This window comes from Pinus tabuliformis, chromosome 8, assembly GCF_031772625.1.
Source record: "Pinus tabuliformis cultivar Carrire ecotype Pingquan chromosome 8, CPIR1, whole genome shotgun sequence".
Lineage (NCBI taxonomy): Eukaryota > Viridiplantae > Streptophyta > Pinopsida > Pinales > Pinaceae > Pinus > Pinus tabuliformis.
Window position 1 is genome coordinate 22,189,477 of NC_142294.1, and position 23,937 is coordinate 22,213,413.

The 23,937-nt window shown below is 39.0% G+C and overlaps 1 protein-coding gene across 3 annotated transcripts in view; it reads left to right on the forward strand.

Annotated features, from left to right (window-relative positions):
- LOC149233950 (uncharacterized) overlaps nucleotides 1-17,130 on the forward strand; it is a 141,029-nt gene extending 123,899 nt beyond the window's left edge. For 2 of the 3 annotated variants that reach the window (XM_089461076.1, XM_089461077.1), the window contains exons 6-11: nucleotides 14,840-15,037; nucleotides 15,236-15,306; nucleotides 15,430-15,490; nucleotides 15,612-15,700; nucleotides 15,826-16,074; nucleotides 16,204-17,130. In XM_089461076.1, coding sequence (XP_089317202.1) covers nucleotides 14,840-15,037; nucleotides 15,236-15,306; nucleotides 15,430-15,490; nucleotides 15,612-15,700; nucleotides 15,826-16,074; nucleotides 16,204-16,356 — 821 coding nt within the window. In that variant the 3' untranslated portion in view covers nucleotides 16,357-17,130. The remainder of the gene's footprint in view (nucleotides 1-14,839; nucleotides 15,038-15,235; nucleotides 15,307-15,429; nucleotides 15,491-15,611; nucleotides 15,701-15,825; nucleotides 16,075-16,203) is intronic. The other variant, XM_089461078.1, reaches the window with a different exon arrangement.
- The last annotated feature ends 6,807 nt before the right edge of the window (nucleotides 17,131-23,937 follow it).

Sequence of the window (23,937 nt, forward strand, 5' to 3'; positions counted from 1 at the left end):
AGAGACTTTGGGATGATTGCATCTAAGAGGAGGAGCAACAAATGAAATCTTGGCCCTGGTGAGGAAGACATAGAAGACCAAACGGAAAGTTTCCATCAAGAAGGGTGGTAGTCAGGGAGGGACAAAAATCTTGGTAGAAGAGAGATATGAGCAAAGATCAAATGCTATATCGTCCATAAGAATGACCACTTTTATTCTTAGTGTCCATAGAGGAAGAAGGGCAATGGGAAGTCGCAAATAGTTGCAACCACAACAGAGACAGTTGAGCGAGCTTGCTTCCAAGTTCAAGAGTGACTTTTCACTTGTGTCTTGCCTTTCTACCAACACCATTGCTAGAGGTGCCTGGTACTTGGGCAGTGATGCCTCCCCCCACATGAGTGGCTAGAGAGATATTCAGTGGCTTTGCAGAGGACACTTAGGGATCCATATTGAGCTTGGCGACGATGCCAAGTATGTAGTGAACGAATAGGGGACAATTCAGTTCTAGCTTGAGTCAAGAGGGTCCTTTGATGCGTAGGAGGTACTCTATGTACGTGGCCTAAAGAAGAACCTTTTGTCCATTTGAGTCATGGAGGACAAAGGTTATGAGGTTAACTTTCGAAGGGGGCAAGTGTTCATCTTTTTGAGGAAGCCAGTCTAGAGATTGCAGTGAGAAGTGGAGTTGGATAGGGGAACTTGTATAGACTTTAGAGTCAGGGTGCTCAAGCCCTAGTGCACACCAATGAAAGCATGTACGAGCTTTGGCAGAGGAGGTTGGGATATCTCCATCACAAAGCTCTACCATTACTGAGATGAATGGTCACTAGGCTTCCAGGCTTCAATCTGGACCAACAGGGGGGGGTGTGCAAAGGTGCACCTTTCCCTAGAAGTGAGACTTGATCCAAGGGCATTTTAGATTTGATCCATTCTGATTTAGTAGGGCCTATGTTAGTATCTTCAATAAAGGGCATATCTTACTATGTGACCTTCATTGATGACTTCTTCAGGAAGACATAGATCTACTACATGAAGACCAAATGTGAGGCCTTAAGTCATTTTAGAGCTTTCAAAGCTCAAGTGGAGAACATGACAGGAAGGAAGACCAAGGTGTCAAGGGTAGACAATGGGGTGAATACACCTCTAATGAGTTCACAAATTTCTGCAATGAGGTAGGGATCAAGAGGGGTCTACAACCCGCAGTGGAATGGGGTTGCAAAGAGGAAGCATTGGTTTATCATTAGTGCGGTGAAGGCCATGATACATGATTAGAGTTTGTGGATGTTTCTGTGGGCCGAAACACTATGTTTTGGAGGATAAGAAACCAGGGGAAGGATTCATAGGCAAGAAGCCTGAGATAGGACATCTCAGGATATTTGGTTTTCTAGTCTACATCCACATACTTGTGGAAAAGAGGACAAAGTTGCAACCTTCAAATGAGGGGCATTTTAGTGGGATATGAGGATTCAAAGGCTTATAGAGTCTTCCTGACACAATGTTTGCTGGAAAATGTAACTAGCTTTGGTCTTCATAATTGTCAATGTACTCAAATCATTATCTTATGTTACAAGAAAAAAGAAGAAAGAAAAATATTATTTTGAGCATGGGTTTAATGCTTCATTTTGATGGTCATCTACATCAAGCGTGTTCTTCATGCTTCTAGGATTTGTTATGTCAAAAGAATAATTTTCCTCGAGTCAAAAGTGTCTTTATCATCTATATAAGACCCTATCGGGCAAGATGTAACATGTAAAAGATATTGATTTTGAGTCTAGAAAGTCATAGAAACCTTCAAGCACAAGTCGGCCCATGAAATGACGAGTCGGCCCTAAGAGAAAGAATTCAAACCCCTCAGATGTGTATAAATATTAAATAGAAGCAACATCAACCTCATTTGAAGACCAATTCGATCTCTCTCATCAAGAAGTTCGATCTGAAGCTGGTAGCATCAAGGAAGCAAGTGCAAAGGTCTAGAAAGCAAGGAGAAGTCAAGGAGAAGAAGAAATATCTGTTTTGGGCTATTTTTTCTCTCACACGTGCAAAGAAGCTAGGGTTTTTGTAGGGCTGAAGTTGCAGGTCGAAGCTGGGGCCGAAGTTGAATCTGGATGCTGGTTAGAGCATAATTGATCCTTGTTGTTTTGACTGATCTTTGACCTTCTTGGAAGATCTTCTTGGAGGGTTGACTTGTTGCTTGGAGGGGGACTTAATCTAGGGTTTGGGTCTTGGTTTTCTCATTTGACGCAGATTCTATAAGAAGAGGAGCCTAATTTTTGTGTCAATTGTCTTTACTGTTTTGCTCTTAATAGTTGTTTGATGAAAATATCTAATAAAGAAACACGAGAAAATAAATAAAGTTCACAAGCAATTATTAAGGAATAAGGAGAAATTGAATTAATAGTTACCATATTTCATTCTCCAACATGGTATTAGAGCTAAGGTGAATGAGAGAAGGCAGCTGGAGGGACACAAAGAAGGGTTTGCTTGTCAAGGAGAATCATTTGCAGAAAGACACAAGGTAAGAAGAAGAAGACCTATTGATCTCGAAGGAGGGTTACTACGTGAAGCCTTCATTGAAGAAGACCTCATCGTCAAGGTCTCATTAAAGGAAGAAAAGATAAGTATTTGTTGAAGATTCTCTCGTGCATCATCTTGAAGAAGAGAAAGCATCAAGGAATCTTGATATCATCATTCAGTTTTTGAAGATGTTCGAAGACACTGTTGCTAAATGCATCCTAGAAGACATCTTTCTAGGGCATCATGGAAGTCTCCTTACAAGTCTTAGATAGTTGGAGACATCATCAAGGAGGAGGAGTCTTGGTTGACAATTAAGTGTTAGATTGTTTTTTTATGTCTCAATCTACAAATCATATGGCTACATTTTGCAAGGAAAGAAAAAAGCTCGTTGGATCAACAGATTTCCTAGCATGGAAGAAGAGGATTGACCTAACACTCATAGATAACGAAGTCATGGAATATGTTCTTGGTGAAGTTGCTGAACCAAGCAAAGAAAAGACTCAAGAACTAGCAAAGGACGACAAGGGAGAGGTGAGGGCACAAAGGATTATTGTTGAATCCATTAAAGATCATCTTATTCCCTTTGTTGTTGATTTGAAGACATCAAAGGCTGTGTATGATAAGTTGGTAAAATTGTACTCTATATGTACACAAGGTCAAAAGATTTCCTTGAGAATCAACTATATAGAATAAGGAAATCCAAGGATGAAGACATGACCACCTATCTGATGAAGATCTCACAAATAAGAGATCAATTACAAAGGCTTGGGGAAACTGTTTCCGACTCTGAGATGACCATTTGTGTATTAAATGCTTTGCCACCTAATTGGAGCAGTTTTGCGACTAGTATCTACTTCAAGAAGGATACTACACCTTTTGATGAATTGTGGGCTCAATAAATCTTAGAAGAATCTAGGATCAAGGCAAAGGATTATACTGAATCAAATGAAATATCTCGAGCCTTCATTGCAAGGACCAAGAAGTTGAGGAAAGGGAAGTTTGGAAAGTCCAAGAAGAAGATAGACATGTCCAAGATTCGGTGCTTTGGATGCAATGAGTATGGACACTTTAAAAGGGATTGTTCAAACATTGAAGTGAACAAAAGGAAGGAAAGAAGTGAAACTCACATAGCTAAGGAAAGGGGAGAACCTGAGAGGAAGCCGAAAGGATCTCTACTATTGAAGGAAGCTCCATCTCTGTCAGGTTCTTTATGAAGTTTGTCTTTCTTTTATTAAGTAGAAAGTAGAGTAGCTTGCATTATTACTCTAGAAGAGTCTTAGTTTTGTAAAAGCATGGAATCATAGACAGAAGCATGTGATTATAGAGAAATTAGAGTCTACATAATCAAGCTGCTTTGAAAGATTATCTAGCCATCCAAGAATGAAGAGATGGGGATGATTTTGCATATTATTGTTCATCCGAGCATTTTCTAACATCATGTTAGAGGTAGTCATTCTTGCAAAAGAAGGATCCTCAAGATCCTATAAGAATCATCCTTATGGAAGATTCTTGGGAGCAACAATATGGTTGGTATATATTTCATCTAGTATGGAAACAATATTTCTAAAGGATGAAGGAATGCTAATGGTGAAGTTACAGTATGAAAGGCATAATGAAAGTCTTTCTCTTCTTGGAAAAGGAAACCTATATTTGACAGGTATAAGGAGCAAGTTTGCTTAAATGATGGCTATATGATTATATGAAAGAAAAGGTATGCATATTTAAAGATATTCTTCCCTAGAGCATGGTTCATATCTTCAAGAATCATGAAGGAAGAGTTAGTTATGAATGTGCTTAGTAAGTCTTTCATATGGTTGCATGTGTTGAAGTTTTCAAGTTTACTTAGTTAGAAACCCTCCACGCACATTATTTGATTTATTCCTACCTACTTGTTATTTTACTTAACAAGTTATTTACAATGTAAATACTGAAAATAAACACTAGTGCATGCTCAACATATTACAAATCAACAACTACAGGAAACATAAACAATCACACCATATGACACCATTATTTTTGGACTAATGTCCCTGGAAAAATCCAATGTGGGAAAATAGGTGCAGCTATCTGAGGGTTTTCTTATTAAGCAATATCAGAGTACAATCTGGGTGCCGAAATTGGCCTACCCAACAGAGAATTTCCTTGACAACAATACCTCTCAATTTCTGACAAATCTCCTGGCTGAAAGCCCGGATAAACCTTCCGGCAGCTACTCAGCACAAATATGCCTTAGAAACCCCAGCATCAGCCTCTCTCTAGACTGCGTCAGCCCCTCTTTGCCCAGCGCTGGCCCTGTGTCAACCCATATGGGTCTGCATCAGCCTTAGGAGTCCCTATGTCCATTGTCAACCCTTTGGCCCTCTATGTCAGCAACGCTGGCCTCTCTGAGGCTTTGCGTAGCTCCCGACTGCCTCTGCGTGAGCTCTGGCTGGCTCGCGTCACTCTCCTTGGCTACTGTGCTGCTCTCCCGACACTATCTCTGCCTCTCTGTCTCTTTGTACTCAAATGCCCCTCAGCTGCATCTCCCAATCACTAATTCTATCTCTCTTAGCAAACCTCGCTCTAGAGAATAGAATGACTGATCACTCTGGTGTCCTCTCCAAGTGACCCTCAAGCCTTCTCTTATACTTTTCCTATTGACATATCAACGAATGAGATTAAGTCCCTATTCAACGGCTAAGATTAGATCTGGCTTAATCCATGTCTTTTGGACCATTCTAACATAGTTTCATATTAATCCACATTAATATTTTATTTTCCCTAAGTTTAGACTTAGGGACTCCATTAAAAATATTAATTATTTTAATATCTCTTGAACTGTTTAGAATCTGCCCAAACCCTTTCTAGGTATTGGAGATCTCATGTGCCCCAACCTGTCCATTAAATTTCGTGGCTAGAGCACATTCGATGCTACCCCAAATCAACACTCCCTCTTAGCGAGGACTATGCTCTAGCAATACTCCTTACCAAGTATTACTCTAATCATTTGGCATCGGTACCTGTGCTAATGCTAGGCCTTCCTGCCCAACATCCTCTGCACTGCTGCATTCTGTACTGTTGCCCATGGTTCTGCCACTACCACTGCTGCATCTATACAACAACTCCCCCTGCATCCGTGCTACTGCTGGTCCTTTCTCCGAGCACTGCATCTGCACTGCACCTCCTCTCATCTTGTTGCATCGTGCTACCCACTGCTGCACTGCATCTCAATTACTGAGAAGTAAGTAATTGGTCTCCCAACTCTGACCTCCCTGTTGGGCTAGAGACACCCATTGATGATGAAGCTCCCTCTGCCGCTGACAAGTGCTCCCTACCCGACTTTTGCGTTGCTGCAACAACTCCTTGCATCTCGCACCATTGCACACCTCTCTGTGCCATCCTGCACTAGTGCAACACTCTTGTGCCTCTCGCATTGCTGCAGCCTGCTAGCTTAGCACTATCTTGGGACTCCTACACTGTAGCTCTCTTTGCCACTCCATCCGCATCAGTCTCTACCCACATTAGGCAGTCTTGCCACTCCTCTTCGGGGCTCTCGTAGCGTGGTCTAATCCAAGAGGCTAGGTACCTCGAGGATCCTGCCCCTCATCACCTGTAGTTCGCTTGACTACAACTCGATGTCTCCCCACTTCTTCTCAAGTGACGCGTGTGCACTCATGGCACAATCATCGTCTGTCAAAACTTCCTTATCTGCCCGTGCTAGCACTGCCTTAGTCTCGGAAGACACTCCCTTACTCTTCTTCCTTGGACACTGGGTCACATAATGACCCAGCTCCCCACAGTGGAAGCACTTGATCTTGGAGAGATCTTTCTTCTTTCGCTTCTCCTGCTTTCCCTTAGATGCTAGGGTAGCATCTTCCTCCTCTTGCTTGACTTTGATCTTATTGCTGCTGCTACCCGTCTTCAACTGCCGTTTGATCTCTTCCTGGCGAAGAGCTGCCCACATCTCGTCCCAAGGTGGGAGAGTCCCTTTGCCCAGTATACTGTGGACAAATACCTCCCAGTCTTTTGAGATAACATTTAGGGTTGTCCTCACCATCAACTCCTCATCCGGTATTGCTTCTATAGCAGTCAACTGATCTCAGATCTCATTCAGTCGTCCCAGGAAGGTGTTAATCGATTCTCCCTTCTTCATCTGATACAACCTCAACTGATTCTCAAGTAGCATTCTTCTCTGCACAGAAGTATGCTGGTACAATTTCTTGAGAGCTTCCCACATCTCAAATGCCGTTTACTTCTCGGCTATGTGTGGTACTACATGATCCTTGAACCCGTCAAGGATGATGCTCTTGGCCCTCGCCATTGCCTCCTTGTACTTGTCGTTATCATTGGTGTCGACTGGGATAGCTATTATCTTCAAGGCCAAGTTCTTGACACGATTTCTGTCAAGTACAGATAAGATTCTGGTCTTCCAGATTGCGAAGTTCAACGCTCCATCTAGTCTATCCTGGTCTCTTACTCCGTGTAGTGCCATGATGCTCCTCTACTTCCCTCCTGGAAGTTCTCTGTTCGACTCCTTTGAGTCTCTACTTCCCGTCTGGAAGTTCTCTTCTGGACTCCCTCTGAGTCCTGATTTCCCTCCTGGAAATCCTTCTGCTGCTATCGAGATGCCCCCTACTCTGATCATCTTGTGCAACCGCACCACTGGAAAATAAGTAGGAGAAATAAATCAGTTATTGTAGTAGAATTTCGTGTTTGGAATTCTCACAATACTAAACACTCATGCGACAAAGATGTGTGAGAACTCTAATTCAGTCTGCCTTAGGAAACTTCAAAGTTTAGTTCTGCCCTAAAATTTTAGCCTGGCCTCAGAAGGGGTTGCCTCAAGTCAACGATGATGAACGTTAAATTTGTCCTCTGCTCAACGAGTTAGTCGTCACAGATTCGTCCTTGAATGATGTCTGTTTAGTACTCAAAGAATGGCATAGTTGATCTTGGGTAGGGCCTTAGAATAGGCCTTTGGATTTGCCACAAACTTTGCTCTTTCTAGCAGAAGAAAATTTTTGGTTTACCTTAAAATGATCTTGATAAGCTAGCTTGCTTCCACAAAAATGACCTCAAAAAATATTTGAAGAATTCGATTCCTTAACCTTGATCATTGTGCTTCATATCATAGATTCTATATTCTCTTAGCTTTGCATTGCTCCCAAGATATTATTGCCTTAGATCAATGAATTTTCTTGACTCAATTTCCCACGAGTTGGGTGTATTTATATGATTTTTTGGTGGAGCCCTAAAAAGGAGCTGACTTGTGCAGCAACAAGTAGTTTTATTTGAAATAACCCATTTATTAGGAGCCAACCTAAGGAAGGTGAACTGACATGCTTAGAGGAGACTTAGGATACTGTAAAAAATAAATTGTCTTTCAAATAGTCTCCTTTCAAGGCTGATTAGGACACATGAATTTAGGTCAACTTAAATTATAATTTTGACCTTCTTCTAGGCACTGCAATGAAATGATAAGGTCATACACATTTGGGGCAAAGGAACTAGTGCTAAATCGATCCTTGGGGCAGAAAAAGGCGTGCCACCTATCAAATGAAATGGCGCGACAAGGACTACTAATCTAGAGGATCGTTGTACCATTATTCACTTGATGTGTGCACACAAATCAATATACAAATGCTGGCTCATTCACCTTTTGACATCAATGATAGTTTTTCCAACAATCTCCCCCTTTGTCATTGATGTTATGAATATAATTCATATAAAAGTAATAAATATAAATATAAGTATAATAATAATGACTAATAATTAATTAACCAATGGTTAGTTAGTTAGTAATGAAGAGGCATGTCTTAGAGACATGACCATTCATGAAAGGGCGCCTGCCTAGGGTATATAAGAAGGCCATCATTCTCATTTGTAATCATCTCATATCAATTCTTTTATATAATATTCAATATACAATTACTTGTCCTACGATAGATGTTTACATCTTCCAAGTCTTTTGAAGATTACTCTGTTGTGTATACGAACTTTGTTTGTTACATTTGTATCAAAGCCACGTTCTCTGATCGTGGCCATTTGCCATTAAAGTCTTCGTCAATGTAGTTGGTGTTTCGCTATATAGTTGGAGGTTCTCCATACTGCGAGATTCGCTATCAGACCTTTTGGGCATAAAATTATTAAAAAAACAAAAAAGAGAAAAAGAGAGAAAAAAGAAGTCGAAAAATAAATAAATAAATAAAACAACATATATATATATATATATATATATATATATATATATATATATATATATATATATATATATATATATATAATTATTAAAAGAAAGGAGAGAGAAAAGAATAGGTCAAAAAAAGAGAGAGCATATATATAGATAAATCAAAGAAAATCATATAAAAAAATAAAAATAAAAAATAAAATAACATTACCTGTGGACAATAGGCTGCCGTTCACCACAACTGTTGACCGCTTGCCAATGACGCCTTGGCTGTAATCCCCTGTAGCCGCTACTGCGTTCAACTACAATCACAACGATATATATTGTCGACCGAACATTGCCGCGAAGGCCCTCCTCCATACATAATATTTTGACTACTGCCCGTTTTTCCACCAGTAGCTGACCACACCAAATATTGCTGCCACAACGACTACCATAACAAGTGAATAACAAATATAATCAGGGTTACAGTGGTTGTGTTGTTGGAGATAAAACCACCACTCAAAAAAATATCATGTTGTAAATCCACGAAGGGCCAAACACTAAGATCCTTCATAATAATTAAATCTACTCCGCGTGAGAACAAATTGACGACTTGCTGACAACCCATCTTTTCACCTACCACAGGCAACACCTTCTTATTTGTTGCGTTCGGTCTTGACCAACCACTGCAAATCATCACAACCCAACGATCTGTGGCATCGACTTCCATCCTTACATTTCTATACGATACATTCTTTTATAATTGTGATTATTGCCATATGTAGCTGCTGCTTGAATGTGCCCACATTTTCTATTTCAAACAAGAAAAATAATCATAGAAATATTGGTCGGGCCATAAAGGGTTTCATAAAATTTCAGAAATACTAATAGCCGTGGAGGTGAGATAGAATGAATTAATGACATATCAGTGAACCATTGTGACTATCAATAAATAAGACGCTACTCTCCATAATCAGAAGAGATTAAAAAGTTTTTATATTTTCTATAATATAAAATATTATGAGTTGTGGTACAAAGAAGTCAAGTTATTAAAAGAAAATTTAAAAAAAATTCAAAGTATTTAATTATAAAGGGAGTAAAAGACTTTAAAAAAATAAGTAAAGAAAGAGAAGGAAGAATGATGGAAGGAAGATTCTCTTGTAAACGTGGCATGATTCCATGTTATGGATTGTGTACATTAAAAGGGAATATCCAAGGAAAACATATCATTGTCATTGTCAACGAAAATCATCAGGAAAATTATATTAATGTTAATTTAACAAATCAATTATTTAGGATCAGATATAATCGAGAATAAATATGCCTCTTTATTCGATGCCGAATACAAAATTAAAAACTTGCAAGTAATAATTGATGAATATGAGTATGCATCTCAATTTGGTGTAGCAACTATGCTTAGTGAAGAAATTGACATAATTTTTGAATTACCTTGGTTTAAAGAATTCGGTACGTTTTTTTAAACATTGATTTTTTGTTTGTTTGTTTATGTTTTATTTTTTATTTTTTTCTTTTCTCCCTTACGCAAATAAAGAAGCTTAAAACTGACAAGTCACTAAATGACAAGTTAGAACAACTTACTCAAGAAGAATTGAAGTCTCCAGTCGTAACAGATGTCAACAATCATGCTCTCCTTGTTATCATGCTTCACTCGTTCGTCTTCATGCTGCACCTCCTTTTCTCTCCTTGTTTGACATCAATGGCAAAGGGTGACTTATGTCTTTGCGGCTGCTCCCCCTGAACATATGGCCTCAATAAGACTTCCGTCTTCTTATCTTTCCCTTCTTTACGACTGTTTTGCTTGGCTGCAATTTTCTTCCGCTCTACTTGGTCTAGAATGTATATGTTATTTGGTCTTCTTGTGACTATTGCAAACAATCTTCCTGAGTCTTCTTCTCTAACTTCGCACTTTTGAAAGTCAATCAAGAGATTATACCCTTGATCACACATCTTGCCAACACCGAGAAGGTTGTGCTTCAAATCCTTAACTAGCAAAACATTTTGTGCTTTCATATGTTCGCTTCCAAGGCTTGCTTCACATTTTCCAAGTATCTTGACAAAAGAGTTATCTCCAACTGCAACACTACTGCCTTTTTCTTTTATGATGACAAATTTGTTTTGATATCTAGTGATGTGTCAAGCATCCATTGTCTATGTACCATTCATCTTCTTTATCTTCAACGATCAATGCTAGATTGCAATTTTCTTTCTTTTTCTTTTCCCATGTCATAGTTGGCTTCTTTGTTTGCATAATTGGAGCATTCTCTTTCACAAGCTTGCAATCTTGTGCCTTGTGACCAAGATTATTGCACTTGTAGCATATAATGTTTTAGTTCATTAGTGGTTCAAATGGATTGTAGTTTCCATGGACATTTCTAGGTATAAATCCATAATCATTCCCGCTCCTTGCATCATTGTATCTTGTATTGATTTTACAATGAATTGCTTAAATGACCAAAATTTCCACAACAATAACAACGACCAAGAAAGATATTGTTATACTTGGGAGAGTAGGATCATCTTCTGAAGTTGTTTTGCCTCGGAGGAGGTTCAATCCATTTCTGTTCAACTTTGTGATGGATGTTCTTGGGAACATAAGTAGGACTTTTTGACGCAGCAACATTTCTAGATTTTCCTTTAATTTTTTCCTTGCTTGAAGATATGCCTTCATAACCAAGACCTGTTTTATTCAACACTAATGAGCTGTTCATGTTCTTGTTAAGCTTATCAACTTCAACCCTGAATGTTACAACGTCCTCTTCAAGTTTCTTACACTCTTCTTCTTTCTTATTCATCTGGGTCTTCATCACTTCCTCAATTCTCTTTGCTTCTTCAAGATGGACCTTTAAAGTGATGTTTTCTTCATCACGCTTTTTATTTCTGAGGTTGGCATTTTCATTTTCACTATGCTTCAATTTTTCTTGAAGATCTTCATCCTCTTGTTTGGGCTTTGAATATTTTCAGAGTCCCCAGAAAGAATCTATTCTCATATTTGGTTCTTCATCATCCGAATCATTGACCTCTTCGTCATCATGATCATTATCTTGATTTTCTTGGGTTATGAAGAGAACTTCTCTTGCATCCCCTTCTTCTGTGTCACTTTCATTTGAAGAACTACTATCTTCTTTAGAATAAAGATTTTTCTTATGGAAGCTTTTCTTTTCCTTAAAAGGACATCTTTTAGCATAATGACCTATTTAGCCGCAATGAAAACATTTAAGAGGCAGGCTACCTTTGTTTTTTCCGGTTTGTCTTTTGAGCTCCTTTATGAAATTTGCATCTTCTATATCTGATTCATTGCCTTGTGTGTCTTCTACCTCGAGTTCTTTGTTTCTTGTCTTTCTGTGACTTTAAAGGCTGTTTCTCTATTTGACTGCCCGTCTTCTGTATCTATTCTTATTTCGTATGCTGTAAGGGTGCTATGTAATTCTTCCATTGTCATCTTGGTCAACTCCTTGGTTTTTTCTATGGCAAATACCTTGGCATTGTATCTCAAGGGAAGTAATCTCAGGACCTTTTTTACGATCAAAGGATCTTTAAATTCTTCTCCTAATCCTCTAATGGAGTTGACAACTTCATCTACTTTGAGCAAATAGGTCACAATATCTTCTTTTTCATCCATTTTTAGGTTTTCAAACTGAGCTCTATATTTTTGAAGTTTGACTTGCTTGACCTTATCATCACCTTCATACAAAGTTTTAAGTTTATCCCAAACTCTTTGGCTGTGGTGCAAGACATCACCTTGGAATTAATGGTTCTTGACAATCCACCTGTGATGGCATGAAGAGCTTTTGAATTACAGCTGAACAACTTCTTGTTAGGATCAGTTGGAGGATTTTTAGGAACTTTGTAGCCATTTACAATGGAGAGCCAAACATCCACTCCTAAAGCCTTCAAGTAGGTTTCCATGCAACTGCTCCATAGTGGATAATCATTTCCATCAAACACTGGAATTGTCCTTGAAGAGATGCCTTCCATATGATCCATATTTGTTCACAATCTTCCCTCCAATGATTAGACTGTTAGAGGGTAACCTGCTCTGATACCAATTGTTGGAAATACTAAGAGGGGGGGGGGGGTGCCATGGGTTAAATCAGTGTTTCACTTTTGTTTACAATTTAGTATCAAAAGCATTAACCAATCACATCAAAAGAACACAATATATATATATATATATATATATATATATATATATATATATATATCACAATGGAAGGGCTACAACCCCCAAGGTTAACCAGCTTACATTGGAAGGAGGCGACATCCTCTTGAAGAAAATTTTTGGCTTATCTTCAAGTGATCTTGATCAGTCAGCTTGCTTCCACAGAAATGACCTCAGAAAATACTCTGTGCTTCATATCCCAGATTCTGTCTTCTCTTAGATTTGGACTGCTCGTAAGATACTATTGCCTCAGATCAGCGATTTTTCTTGTCTCAATTGCCCACGAGTTGGGTGTATTTATAAGAGTTTTAGATGAGCCCTAAAAAGGAGCCGACCTGTGCAACAAGTAATTTTATTTTGAAATAACCCATTTATTAGGAGCTGACCTAAAGAAGGTGAACTGACCTGCTTAGAGGAGGCTTAGGATACTCTAAAAAATCAATATAAATCAATATATCTTTCAAATAGTATCCTTTCAAGACTGATTAGGACACATGAGTTTAGGTCAACTTAAATTATAATTTTGGCCTTCTTCTAGGGGCTGCAATGAAGTGATAAGATCATAGACTTTTGGGGCAAAAGAGCTGTTGTTAAAGCCATCCTTGGGGCACACACTTCAAAAATCAATATATCTCCAACCAAGAGGACCCACAAGGTGTGCCACCTACCAAATGAAATGGCATGACAGGGACTACCAATCTAGAGAATCTTTGTACCCAAATACACTTGATTTGTGCATGCAAATCACCAAACAAATGCTAGCCCATTCACCCTTTGACATCAATGACAACTTTTTCAACATGAGATTCATCTAATTCACTAATGCAAAAACCTTTGCATTTCATTGGATTAACTCACTTTTGTTTTATAAAAAAAGTTACTTTAATCATTAACGTAATTGCTAAGGTTAAGGGTGTATCAGTAAACTTCAACATGCCTTGACACTTAGGCCTGTGTAGAGGTACTTGATCGAGCTACTAACATCAAAACGAAATCAGTCAAACTGGATGGTTGGACTGACTGTTGTATTGAACCAGATTACTGACTGGAGTGTTGAGCTGGTTTGTGTCAATTAGGTTCCAAACATGCCAATTTGGTACCTAACTGATCGGTCAAGTGTCATACGCACAGGGGGAGTCTGGGACACAATGGCGGCCTTTGAGGTGGTATTGGAGGAAACTGAGGATTGTTTCCTTCCCAAAACAACCTCCTTGGTTATAAAGCCAACCCCCCCAAACCCCTTACCCCCTACCCCCCGAAACCCCAAGCGTAAACACAGTATCTAACTCAACTCTAGGAATTCTACCAAAATTCTTGAAGTAAAAGTTGACATTCCCTTTAAAGTAAAAGTTGACAGTTCTTTTAAAGGAAAGGAAATGTCAACTTAAGGAAAGAGAAATGAAATGTCAACTTTTACTTAAATTTTTAACTTTACTATTAATTGTTTCAAGATGTTTGGGAGTGGTTACGACCTTATCAGGCTTCAAATAGAGAAAGTAGAATTTTATATCCCATGGATTGGTAAGATTGCAACATTTTCATTGAATTCTTTCATGTATGAGGGTATGGGATTGGCATTTAATCAAGAGTATGAAGCCCTTTATGTATGTTGATGTTGGTGGTTTTGATTGTTGAGCTCCTCTGATGTTGGTGGTATTGATTGATGTTGGTGGTATTGATTGTTGAACTCCTCTTCCATGGTCTTAACAAAAATGTACCCTTCACTCAAACTGAAATAATTGGTTAGGCATGTTAAGTTTTTTCTACCATATTATAAGGTTGAGGAATTTGAGTAGTCTGAAGACAAAAGTCACAACTCCAGAAAAGCAGAGTAGCTTTTGTCTTCTTCTTAGATTTTTTATACAAGCTGTTTCTGTTTAGTAGTTAGTGTGGGACAAAATCATTGTTTTGTTAAATAGTTCAATATTTTAAGGATAATCTGTACAGTGTAAATATCTCAACAATGATTCTTTTGAGTCGTAGATACAAGAATTCACTGATACTGTAATTTTTGTGCATAGCAGCGGCACCTGTGCGGGTTGCTTTTGGATTTGGAGGATCTGCTGCTGGTGCCACTTCCAGGGCAGCAGGCTTTTCAAGAGGATTTGGCAGTGGCAGTGGAGGTGGTGGTGGAGGAGGAGGGGGAGGAGGAGGAGGAGGTGGTGGTGGTGGTGGTGGAAGCGGCTTTCGAGGAGCAGACAAGAAGACATTCATTGATGGTATAATTGGTCGAGAACATTCATTGTTCATCTCTCAAAAGTAACACTAAGAAATTAGTGATTGCATTGCTAATATTTTGGCTTTATCTTTCTAGCACACATGATATATTTCTGCTTAGGAATAATGTGTGTATGTTTGTGTGGTGTGCCCGTATAAATAGCAGGTATTTCCTTTACTTATCTTCTCCCATTAATTAGATGGAATGCAGGGTGGAAGACTTGGAGATGGTATGGCAAAAAAATCAGGGAAAGAGTTTGTTGAACCTCTGGTATGCTCCTAACTTCATTGTGTTTTGTGCATAAATCCCTTCTTACTATTTATATTTAAGTCTTCATCAGGGTGACATTCTATGTTCTTCTGGTTGGTTTCATATCCATGGGGCATCTTGCAGGATTATTCTACCTACTATCCTGTGACGCTTCCACTGAGAAAGCCTTACTCTGGAAAATCTGGTATATTGTCTTTGTTCATATTATCTGGTTGTATGCAGTGTCTTGAGCTCATAAAATTCACGAAATCCTTGATGTAAATACTGTTGTTGCAGTAATAATTAATTTGTATGTATCTTCACAGAATTGTTGGATGAAGAAGAATTTGGAGAAGGATCAGTAAATGAATTTGATGAAGATACTATAGTTCCAGCACAGGAGCTTGGTTTATGGGTTTGTTCCATGAGAACACTCACGCAAATATAAATATTTCTGCGTAATTCTTTTCTCATTGGTTATATTTCTATTTGATTATGTAATAAGTTTTTAACATCAATGTTGTCGCAATTCATATGCAGAATGAAAGTGAGGACGATAAAATATTGTTTTTCCAGATTCCAGCTTCCCTACCTTTAGGCAAGTTACCTGGTGTGTGGAATACAAAGGTTCCTGAGTCATCAGATAAGGGTGCTAGCAGTTCAGGTGCTCAGAGTATGAGTACTGAAGAAACTTCTGTTCTTGGGAAGTTGCCAGCAGGATTCATGGGAAAGCTGCTTGTATATGAAAGTGGGGCAGTAAAGATGCGGCTTGGTGATATACTTTTAGATGTAAGTCACAACTGTGTTAGAGCCATGTTGTTCTTTTGCTGGACTTTGGTTTTATTACTCTTGTTACTCATTGCACTCCTTATATCCAATTAAGGTTCTTGACTAGTGCCATATATAATTTTTGACCAGGCTGTACCAGGATCTGAGTGCATTTTTGCTCAAGATGTTGCAGCTATTAATTCAGTAACTAAGCAGTGTTGCTTTCTCGGGGATATAAATAAACGAGTAATACTTGTTCCCGATGTGGATAGCCTTCTTGGTAACACACTTGAAATTGGGTGAGCTTGCTAACCTCTACAAGTAACCACCTGGCTTTTGTACATATGTCAAAATATAGGCAGAGCTCTTCTAGCAAATTGATTTGCATGAGAGGTACCGTCATCTTTCACTGATGTTTGAAGGGCTTCCTTTTATTGAGAAAGCCAAATTATCAAATAAAGTTGTATCTTGGTGAAATATGTGGTATAATACATTTTTCCTGATATAAGAACTAGTCGGGAAGACTATTTTTTCTGAAGCACAATTCTAATTATGGTTGTAGAGAAAAAAAAAAACTGGGAGTATTCCTCTGTGATAATCAGGACATTTGAAAACTTATCAACTTGCTTATCTCTACAAATATAACTCAGGAGTCAAAACGTTACCAGATGTCAAGACCTGTCAGTGGTCAATTAACCTTCTTTGGTTTACATCAACGGAAAATTAATACATCAGAGATTTGAAGAAATATGTCCAGACACAACAAATGTTCGAATTTACATTTTTTAGTTGGTGCTTAAATGATTTCTTCGGTTTCACCTTGAATCCTGCCACACAGTCTCTACAATTTTTGAGTCACCTAAATGACTATGAGCTCAGATATTGGCTGCAACCCCTACCTGTTTAGTTTAAATTTGACAATGGCTTAACTTTCTTACTGTATTATTTTAGCATTTTACTTAAGTTACCAGGATATGGTTGGATATAGATATAAATATAGAAACATCAAAATATCTGAACATATTGGATATATATCCAAGATAGGCAATAATTGATAGAAAATGCCTCTGTTTTCATTGTGATGATGCTTATAGTCCAAAAGAACACACTTGAAAATTATGAAAAAATGTAATAATAAGATAATTGAATTATTGTCCAACAAATGACCACCAAACTATGTCATTGGGACTAAAAAAGGTACATACAATGTAGTTACATAGTAGGAAGTGAAGGCAACTATATCAAAAGCAGATAAGTATAAAGAACAAAATATATAGCTAAAATAAGCTATAAGAAAAGGTAAGAAGACATGCTAATGGCTACTTATTGAAATAATGTGTGGTACGTAAGTGAGGATGTTAAGGCATACTAGAGCTAGATGTTGATGCCGATCAGATTAGGAAGCAAGCTCCTCAACAAAGTCATCAATTGCTATGAAGGGGTGGATACATTGTTGGAGGATGCTCTTTGAGGAGTCTCTAGGGATGAGGGGGCTTGGTTGCATGATCATATGGGGGGGCACAAGGGTGAGGAAGTCCAACTCTCTTAGCATCCAAGGCTATAGGGAAGAAACTCTAGACAAAACACTTGTTCCTCCACTAGACTTGGAGGCTAGTACTCTATCCAAGGGAAGCTTGACTCTAGGATCTCTTAAAGCTCCTTAATTATTTGGAGGAGGTTGATTGATTCATTGAGGTGGGGGTAGAGTGGAAACTTGAGATCTCATTTGTTAATTTTCTTTCAAACCTAGCAGCCAACAATTTATTGACCTAGCAGATACATATTTAGTGAATAAATGCACAACTAGATTGTTAATACACTTAGCAGAAGCAAATTTCATGCAGCCAATCTCAATCACAATGACAAATAGATTCCACCCAATCAAGGGTTCTTCATCAATATTCAGAACTTACTTGAGCTCCTGTCACGAGATAATGGCCCAACTAACAAAGATTTTAGATAATGTCTTGGAATTGATCCAACAAATTAGGCCCTAGATCAGTTCTCAAACCCCTTGGTTTATTTGGATCTCTAAGATGCCCTTTTGTGGTTCCTCGGACTTGGCACACTAGAATGAAAGTCCTTCTCCACTTCTCACTGAGATGCATTTCTCAATGTCTTGTGTTGTTGTATGGTGTATCTTCGCCGCTCCTTAGCCTTGCTTTTATAAGTCCCTAACCCTAATATCCAAAGTGATTGACAAACGAGATTAGATATCGTCTCACTTGAGATCAAGGGTTGAGATAAAAACATAATCGTTAAATTAATTTTGTTTACTTTTCCTAAGTTTACTTTAGCTCAATTAGCCAACACAATAATTATGTGCTTTCGTAAGTCAAAACTTTAGGCTAAGTTACGAAAGCAACTTGCTCACATTTGAGTAAGAGTCCTAAGGAGATTTGTGTGTGACTCCTTGCACGCCTCAACACTTAGGCCTGTGCAGAAGTACTTGCTTGAGATACACACATTAACGCTCCCTTTTAGTGAGGGAGGTACTTTTGTCCCATGGAATTGGATTTGATCCTATAACTGGATTTGTTGCCTTGTTTGCTCCCTCTAAACTAGAAGCCTTCCTTGCCACTTGGTTTGGAAACATCCTTGAATTTCTGCTTCCCTTGGTTTTGGTCGTAGAAGCCTTCTGCCTTGCTGGTCTAGTTCCTAGAAGCCACCCGCACCTAAACATCCTATAAGGTCATATCATGTTGAAATTTCTAAGTCTGACACGTCAGAAATCCCTACTGCATTATCTGGTTTATTTTCTTCTACTTGTTATTTTCATTAACAAGTTATTTATAATTAGAAATACCGGAAATAAACACAAATGCAACCTTAACACATATACAAATCAACAACTGAAATAACTGAGACAAACACACAAGGGACACCATTATTTTTGGACAATCGTCCCTGGAAAAACCCAATGCGGGAAAACCGGTGCAACAAATATGAGGGTTTTATTATTATGTAGTTTCTGAATACAACTAGGGTGCCAGAAATGGCTCACTCAACAGATAATTCCCTTGGCAGAAGTACCTCTCCTCAGAGACAAATATTCTGGCTGATTAGTCACTGGATGAACGATCCCACAACAACTATGGTAGCTCCTTCGCTGGACAGCGAAAGCTGCTACAAGCTTCTCTATTGCTCTGCGTCACTCAGCTAGGGACCGCGTCACCCTTCCCAGCGCTAGTCTGCCCCACAAAAAATCTCAAGCACTGCCTCTTGGCCATGTGTCAGCTCTGCTAGCCTCTGCACAGCTACTGATGCCTTTGCGTCAACCCCTTGGCTCTCTGCGTCAGCCCTCTGTCCCTTCACGTCACTCACGTTGGTCGCCTCAGCCTCCACGTAAGTCCCAGCTGCCTTTGCGTCATCCTCTCCAGACTCTGCGTTGTGTCTTTGGCACTATCTCTACCTCTCTGTGATGTATTCTCGGCATCATGCCGAACCGCCCCTTGTTGCAACAGATCACTGGTTCGATTATCTCAGCAAAGCCCGCTCCAAAAAATCGAATTGACTGATCAATATGGTGTATCTCTAACTGACCCTCAAGACTTCTCTTATACTTTTCCTGTTAAGTCTTCAACGGCCGAGATTAAGTCCCTAATCAACGGCTAAGATTAGATTTGGCTTGATCCATGTCAATTAGAATATTCTCACCCAGTTTTATATTAATACCTATTAATATTTTAATTTTCCTAAGTTTAGACTTAGGAACCCCATTAAAAATATTAATTATTTTAATATCTCTCCAACCAGGTGGAATTTCCCCAAACGATTTTTGGGTCTTGGAGATCTTAGGTGCCGTAGCCTTTCCACCAATTTTCATGGCGAGAGCACATCCGATGCTACCACAAATCAACATATCATACCAAGATACCTTCTTGATAGACTTTGAGGAATTTGTTGTCTGTGCCTCTCCACCTAAACCAGGATGTTGACTCCCTTTGAGTTTCTCAATCTTCAGAGCTAGTTGCTCCTTGATCTTTTTAACTGCTCTGCTTCTTTCCATCATGCGAATACGCTGACCCTTTAGCTTATATAGGTTTCTCTATCTAACTCTAATGACATGGACCTTGTTAGAGCTAGATCCCATGGGTTTGATCAGTGGTTGTCCATCCTGGAACACGACATAAAATACCTTCTCTACCATAGGTAGTGAGAGGAAATTTGGCACCCCTACTATGTCCTTCACCTCCAAGCCGCCTCTTGACTTAAGTTGAAATATCACTGTTCCAACCCCTTTCATTGTATATTTGGAATCATGTTAATTTTAGGTATGTTCTATGCCTAAGAGCAGTTTACTTCAATTTTTCTTATAGTAAAATGCAGCATAATAGTAAAATGCAGATAGAACATAAACTTAAAGAGTAGAAGACAAGCCAAGACAAGAGGACACAAGATGTGGCACCAGCCAAGGGCAAACCCCAATGTGGGGAAACCCTTCATCAAATCTTCTTATATTCTTCAGTAGTTCAATAGAGAGAAAGATAGTACAAATATACAAGTCAGATATTTTATGACAAAAACAGTGGGTCCATCATTCTGCTAATGATGATTGTTCTAAGATGCAACCTTGAATTCCTATGACAGTCTTCAAACATTTACTAAGAGTGCTGTAGCATATCCTTTTAGTAGATCATCAATCTAGTAGCCCTCCACATAACACTGCTGCAACATTCCTCTAATTGCTTGCTGCTCTTGTAATTTTGGTTAGGGCATAATATGCAGCTCTTGACCTTCCATGCTATCAGCCTTCTAGGGTTGCGGTCCACCTAGGAGAGTCTCCCTTTTATCCATGCTGCCTCCTGCAAGTAATGTACACCTCAATGTTGCCTTGGAACAACCTCCGTTGTTTGTAATGGCTTGCAGCCTAGCAAAGCAGCTAGTTGTAGTTGCAGTATCCACCAACAGGCCCAAACAAGTCCTTAACCCATGCCTAGACATAACCTCTATTGCTACGCTGTCACCTACAACAACTCATGCTTCTTTCACGCTATCAACAGGGTTATTCTAGTTGCGTTAGGGCTCCTCTTGCTGCAGCTTAGGGTATCTTCTTGGTTGTGTATTAGGGCTCCTCAATTGCTGTGGATCTGGCCTCTCTTGACTGTGTCTTTAGGCCTCTCTTGACTGCGTCTTAGGCCTCTCTCTAGACTGCGTATTAGGCCTCCTTGCTACAAATTATGCCTCTCTTAACTACAGTTTAGGGCCTCCTTTAGACAACGGATTAGGGTTTCTCTAGACAATAGTTAGGGCTCCCTTTTGGCTGCGTATTGGAGCTCCTCTTAGCTGTGGATCAGGCCTCCTTTGACTGTAGATTTAGGCCTCCTTTGACTGCGGCCAGACCTCTTCCTTAATTGCTGATAGAGCTCTCCTACAACTGCAACTAAGTCTTCTCTTCACCTGTGGCTAGGGCTTTCATCATCACCATGGCTAGGGCTTGCTTGTGACTGTGGCTATGGCTCCTTTTAGATCTACGGCTAGGGCTAGATCTCATCTCTAGGACAACAACTAGATCTCCCTTCTAGAACTGCGGCTAGATCTCCCACTTGCCCTCTCTTGCCACCAAACCCAAACGAGTGGAGAGAGATCATGAGAGATGTGTGTAGCAAATGACTTGAGGCCTCCTCTATTTAAATGCAACGTTGAGGTTGAGTTGGGGGTTATTTGGCTACTGGCCGACCTTGATAAATTGTCAAATCTATGTTGCGGGGGAGCGCCCCCCGATCCTGCTTCCAATCCACGCTCTGGGTGGGAGCGACTCGGGAGCGTGCTTCCGAAATCGCTCCCGAAATGGGAGCGATTTCGGGAGCACACTCCCTAAATTTTTTTTTCGCTCCTTGCCTTTTCGGGAGCGATTTCAGGAGCGTTTTGCATTTTTTGCAATTTTTTTTTGTAGTAATGTTTGAAATGCAATTTTTTTTGAAAGAAACAAATAATTTTTGAGTGGGGCAGCTTAATGATCAAGTCTAGGCCCTAGTATTGATATGCTATTCATGGTAATGTTAAATTCTTAAAGTAAAAGTGACATTCTCCTTAATATTCATTTTCATCCTTTTACTTAAATTTTTAACATTAGCATGAAATGACTCAGGATGTTTGAGAGTGGTTTTGGCCTCATTGGATTTCATATGGAGAAAGTAGAATTTTAGATTTCATTCAAAATCTATGATCTGAAAATGGAATGTACTTGTTTAAGGGTGCAAGGTATCCATTTTCATTTATGTAAATGAGTGCATAAATACTCCAAGTTTAAATCTGCAAATATGTGAACTTCTTATTTCTAATACAGAGATTGACTGTAGGGGCATTTATTCAGCGTTACAATCATTTTGAGCTTTTAATCAAATCAAGGACATGTCCATTTGGGAGACTTGGACCCGGCAGATGTAGCCCAGGAGGGGTGAACTGCGTTATCAGTTTCTTTTGCATCTGTGGTTGAGTTATTTTCCTGAATAAATCTGTTTTAGTATGTTAAACAGAGAAATGAATTAATTCTACTACACATAAAAGGGTCATAAACAGCTGAAAAACTCATTTGTTTTTAACTGCAAGACAGATCAAGATGGTATCAGAGCTATGTTGTTGTTTCTTTATATCAAAAGCAGTCAAATAAAGCTATAGACAGAGCCTGAAAAGAGCCAGGAAGCTTTTGAAATGCTCTTGTGATACAATTGCAAAGTAGATAAACGCTCTTTTCAGTCAATCTCTGGTGTAGTTGTCTTTTGATTGTTTTTGTGCAAGGATATTTTGATTGTCTTGCAAGTTTTGATCACAATAGTTTGATTGTATAGCTTGAAGAGAAGATTGGGGATAGCCATTGAATAGCTAAGTCTTGGAGAAGACAAAAAGGAATAGTAGGTATTTTCCTTACCCCAAGGAGCTCAAGACAATTTGTGAAGCACAAGAAGTTTGATGCAAAACAGGTTGTTTTAATAAGAGTTTGACTCTGCAATCATTTGATTCAGGAATTTGTTAATAGATTCTGAATTTTGTTGAATCTCTTTTGTTCATTTTTATAATGACAACTTCCATAAGTGAGTTCTCAAAATCGTCCTCCTTCACAAGATTCTTTTATGAAGGCTTGAAGCAAGAATTTTTCATCATGATGAATATGGTGAGAGAAATGTATGAGGATGAAAGAAAGAGCTCTAGACTTAAAGAGCAGTTGAATTCCATGAGGGAAGAGAAGCAGTTGTTTTCTGACCAATTGCAGGAAATGGAAGACCAACTTCATATTGCAAACATGAAGCTGGAAAGGATGCATGAGTTGGAGACACAACTCCAAAGAAGCCTTAGCCAAGTATCAGCTTGAAGAAGAGGTAAATAATTCTAGTTTGTCTTCAAATTCTTATAAGAATGTTTATGTTGGTTCTTTTGAGAAACATACCAGAGGCATAGGGTCCAAGTTGATGTCCGAAATGGGATATGAAGGAAAAGGATTGGGCAAACATGCACAGGGTATAGTTGAGCCAATAATGGTTGAGGTAAGGCCTAAGAATTTGGGTCTTGGCTATGGACAATCTTATGAAGAAAGTTCCAAAGCAGCCATGAAGGAAGAAGGTGTGCATAAGCATGCACTTGAACAAGAAAGTGGTGAAAGCTCTAAAACCATTGAAGGGACTGATAGTGTTCCAAAGGGAGCTTTTTCTTCATTTGATTCACCTCCTCATGAAGGTAATGAAGGTGAAAGAGAAAGGTATAAATCTGATTTCAATCATATTTCCTTTGATCATGTAAAGCATGGTAAATTTCCACATAAGCATTGGAAAAGAATTGCATGTTCTTTTTGTGGTTTGGTTAACAATAGTGTTTCTAGATGTTGGAAAAGAATGGCAACATACAGGAAACTTTTGAAGGAAAGGAGGCAAGAAACCAAAGTTCCAT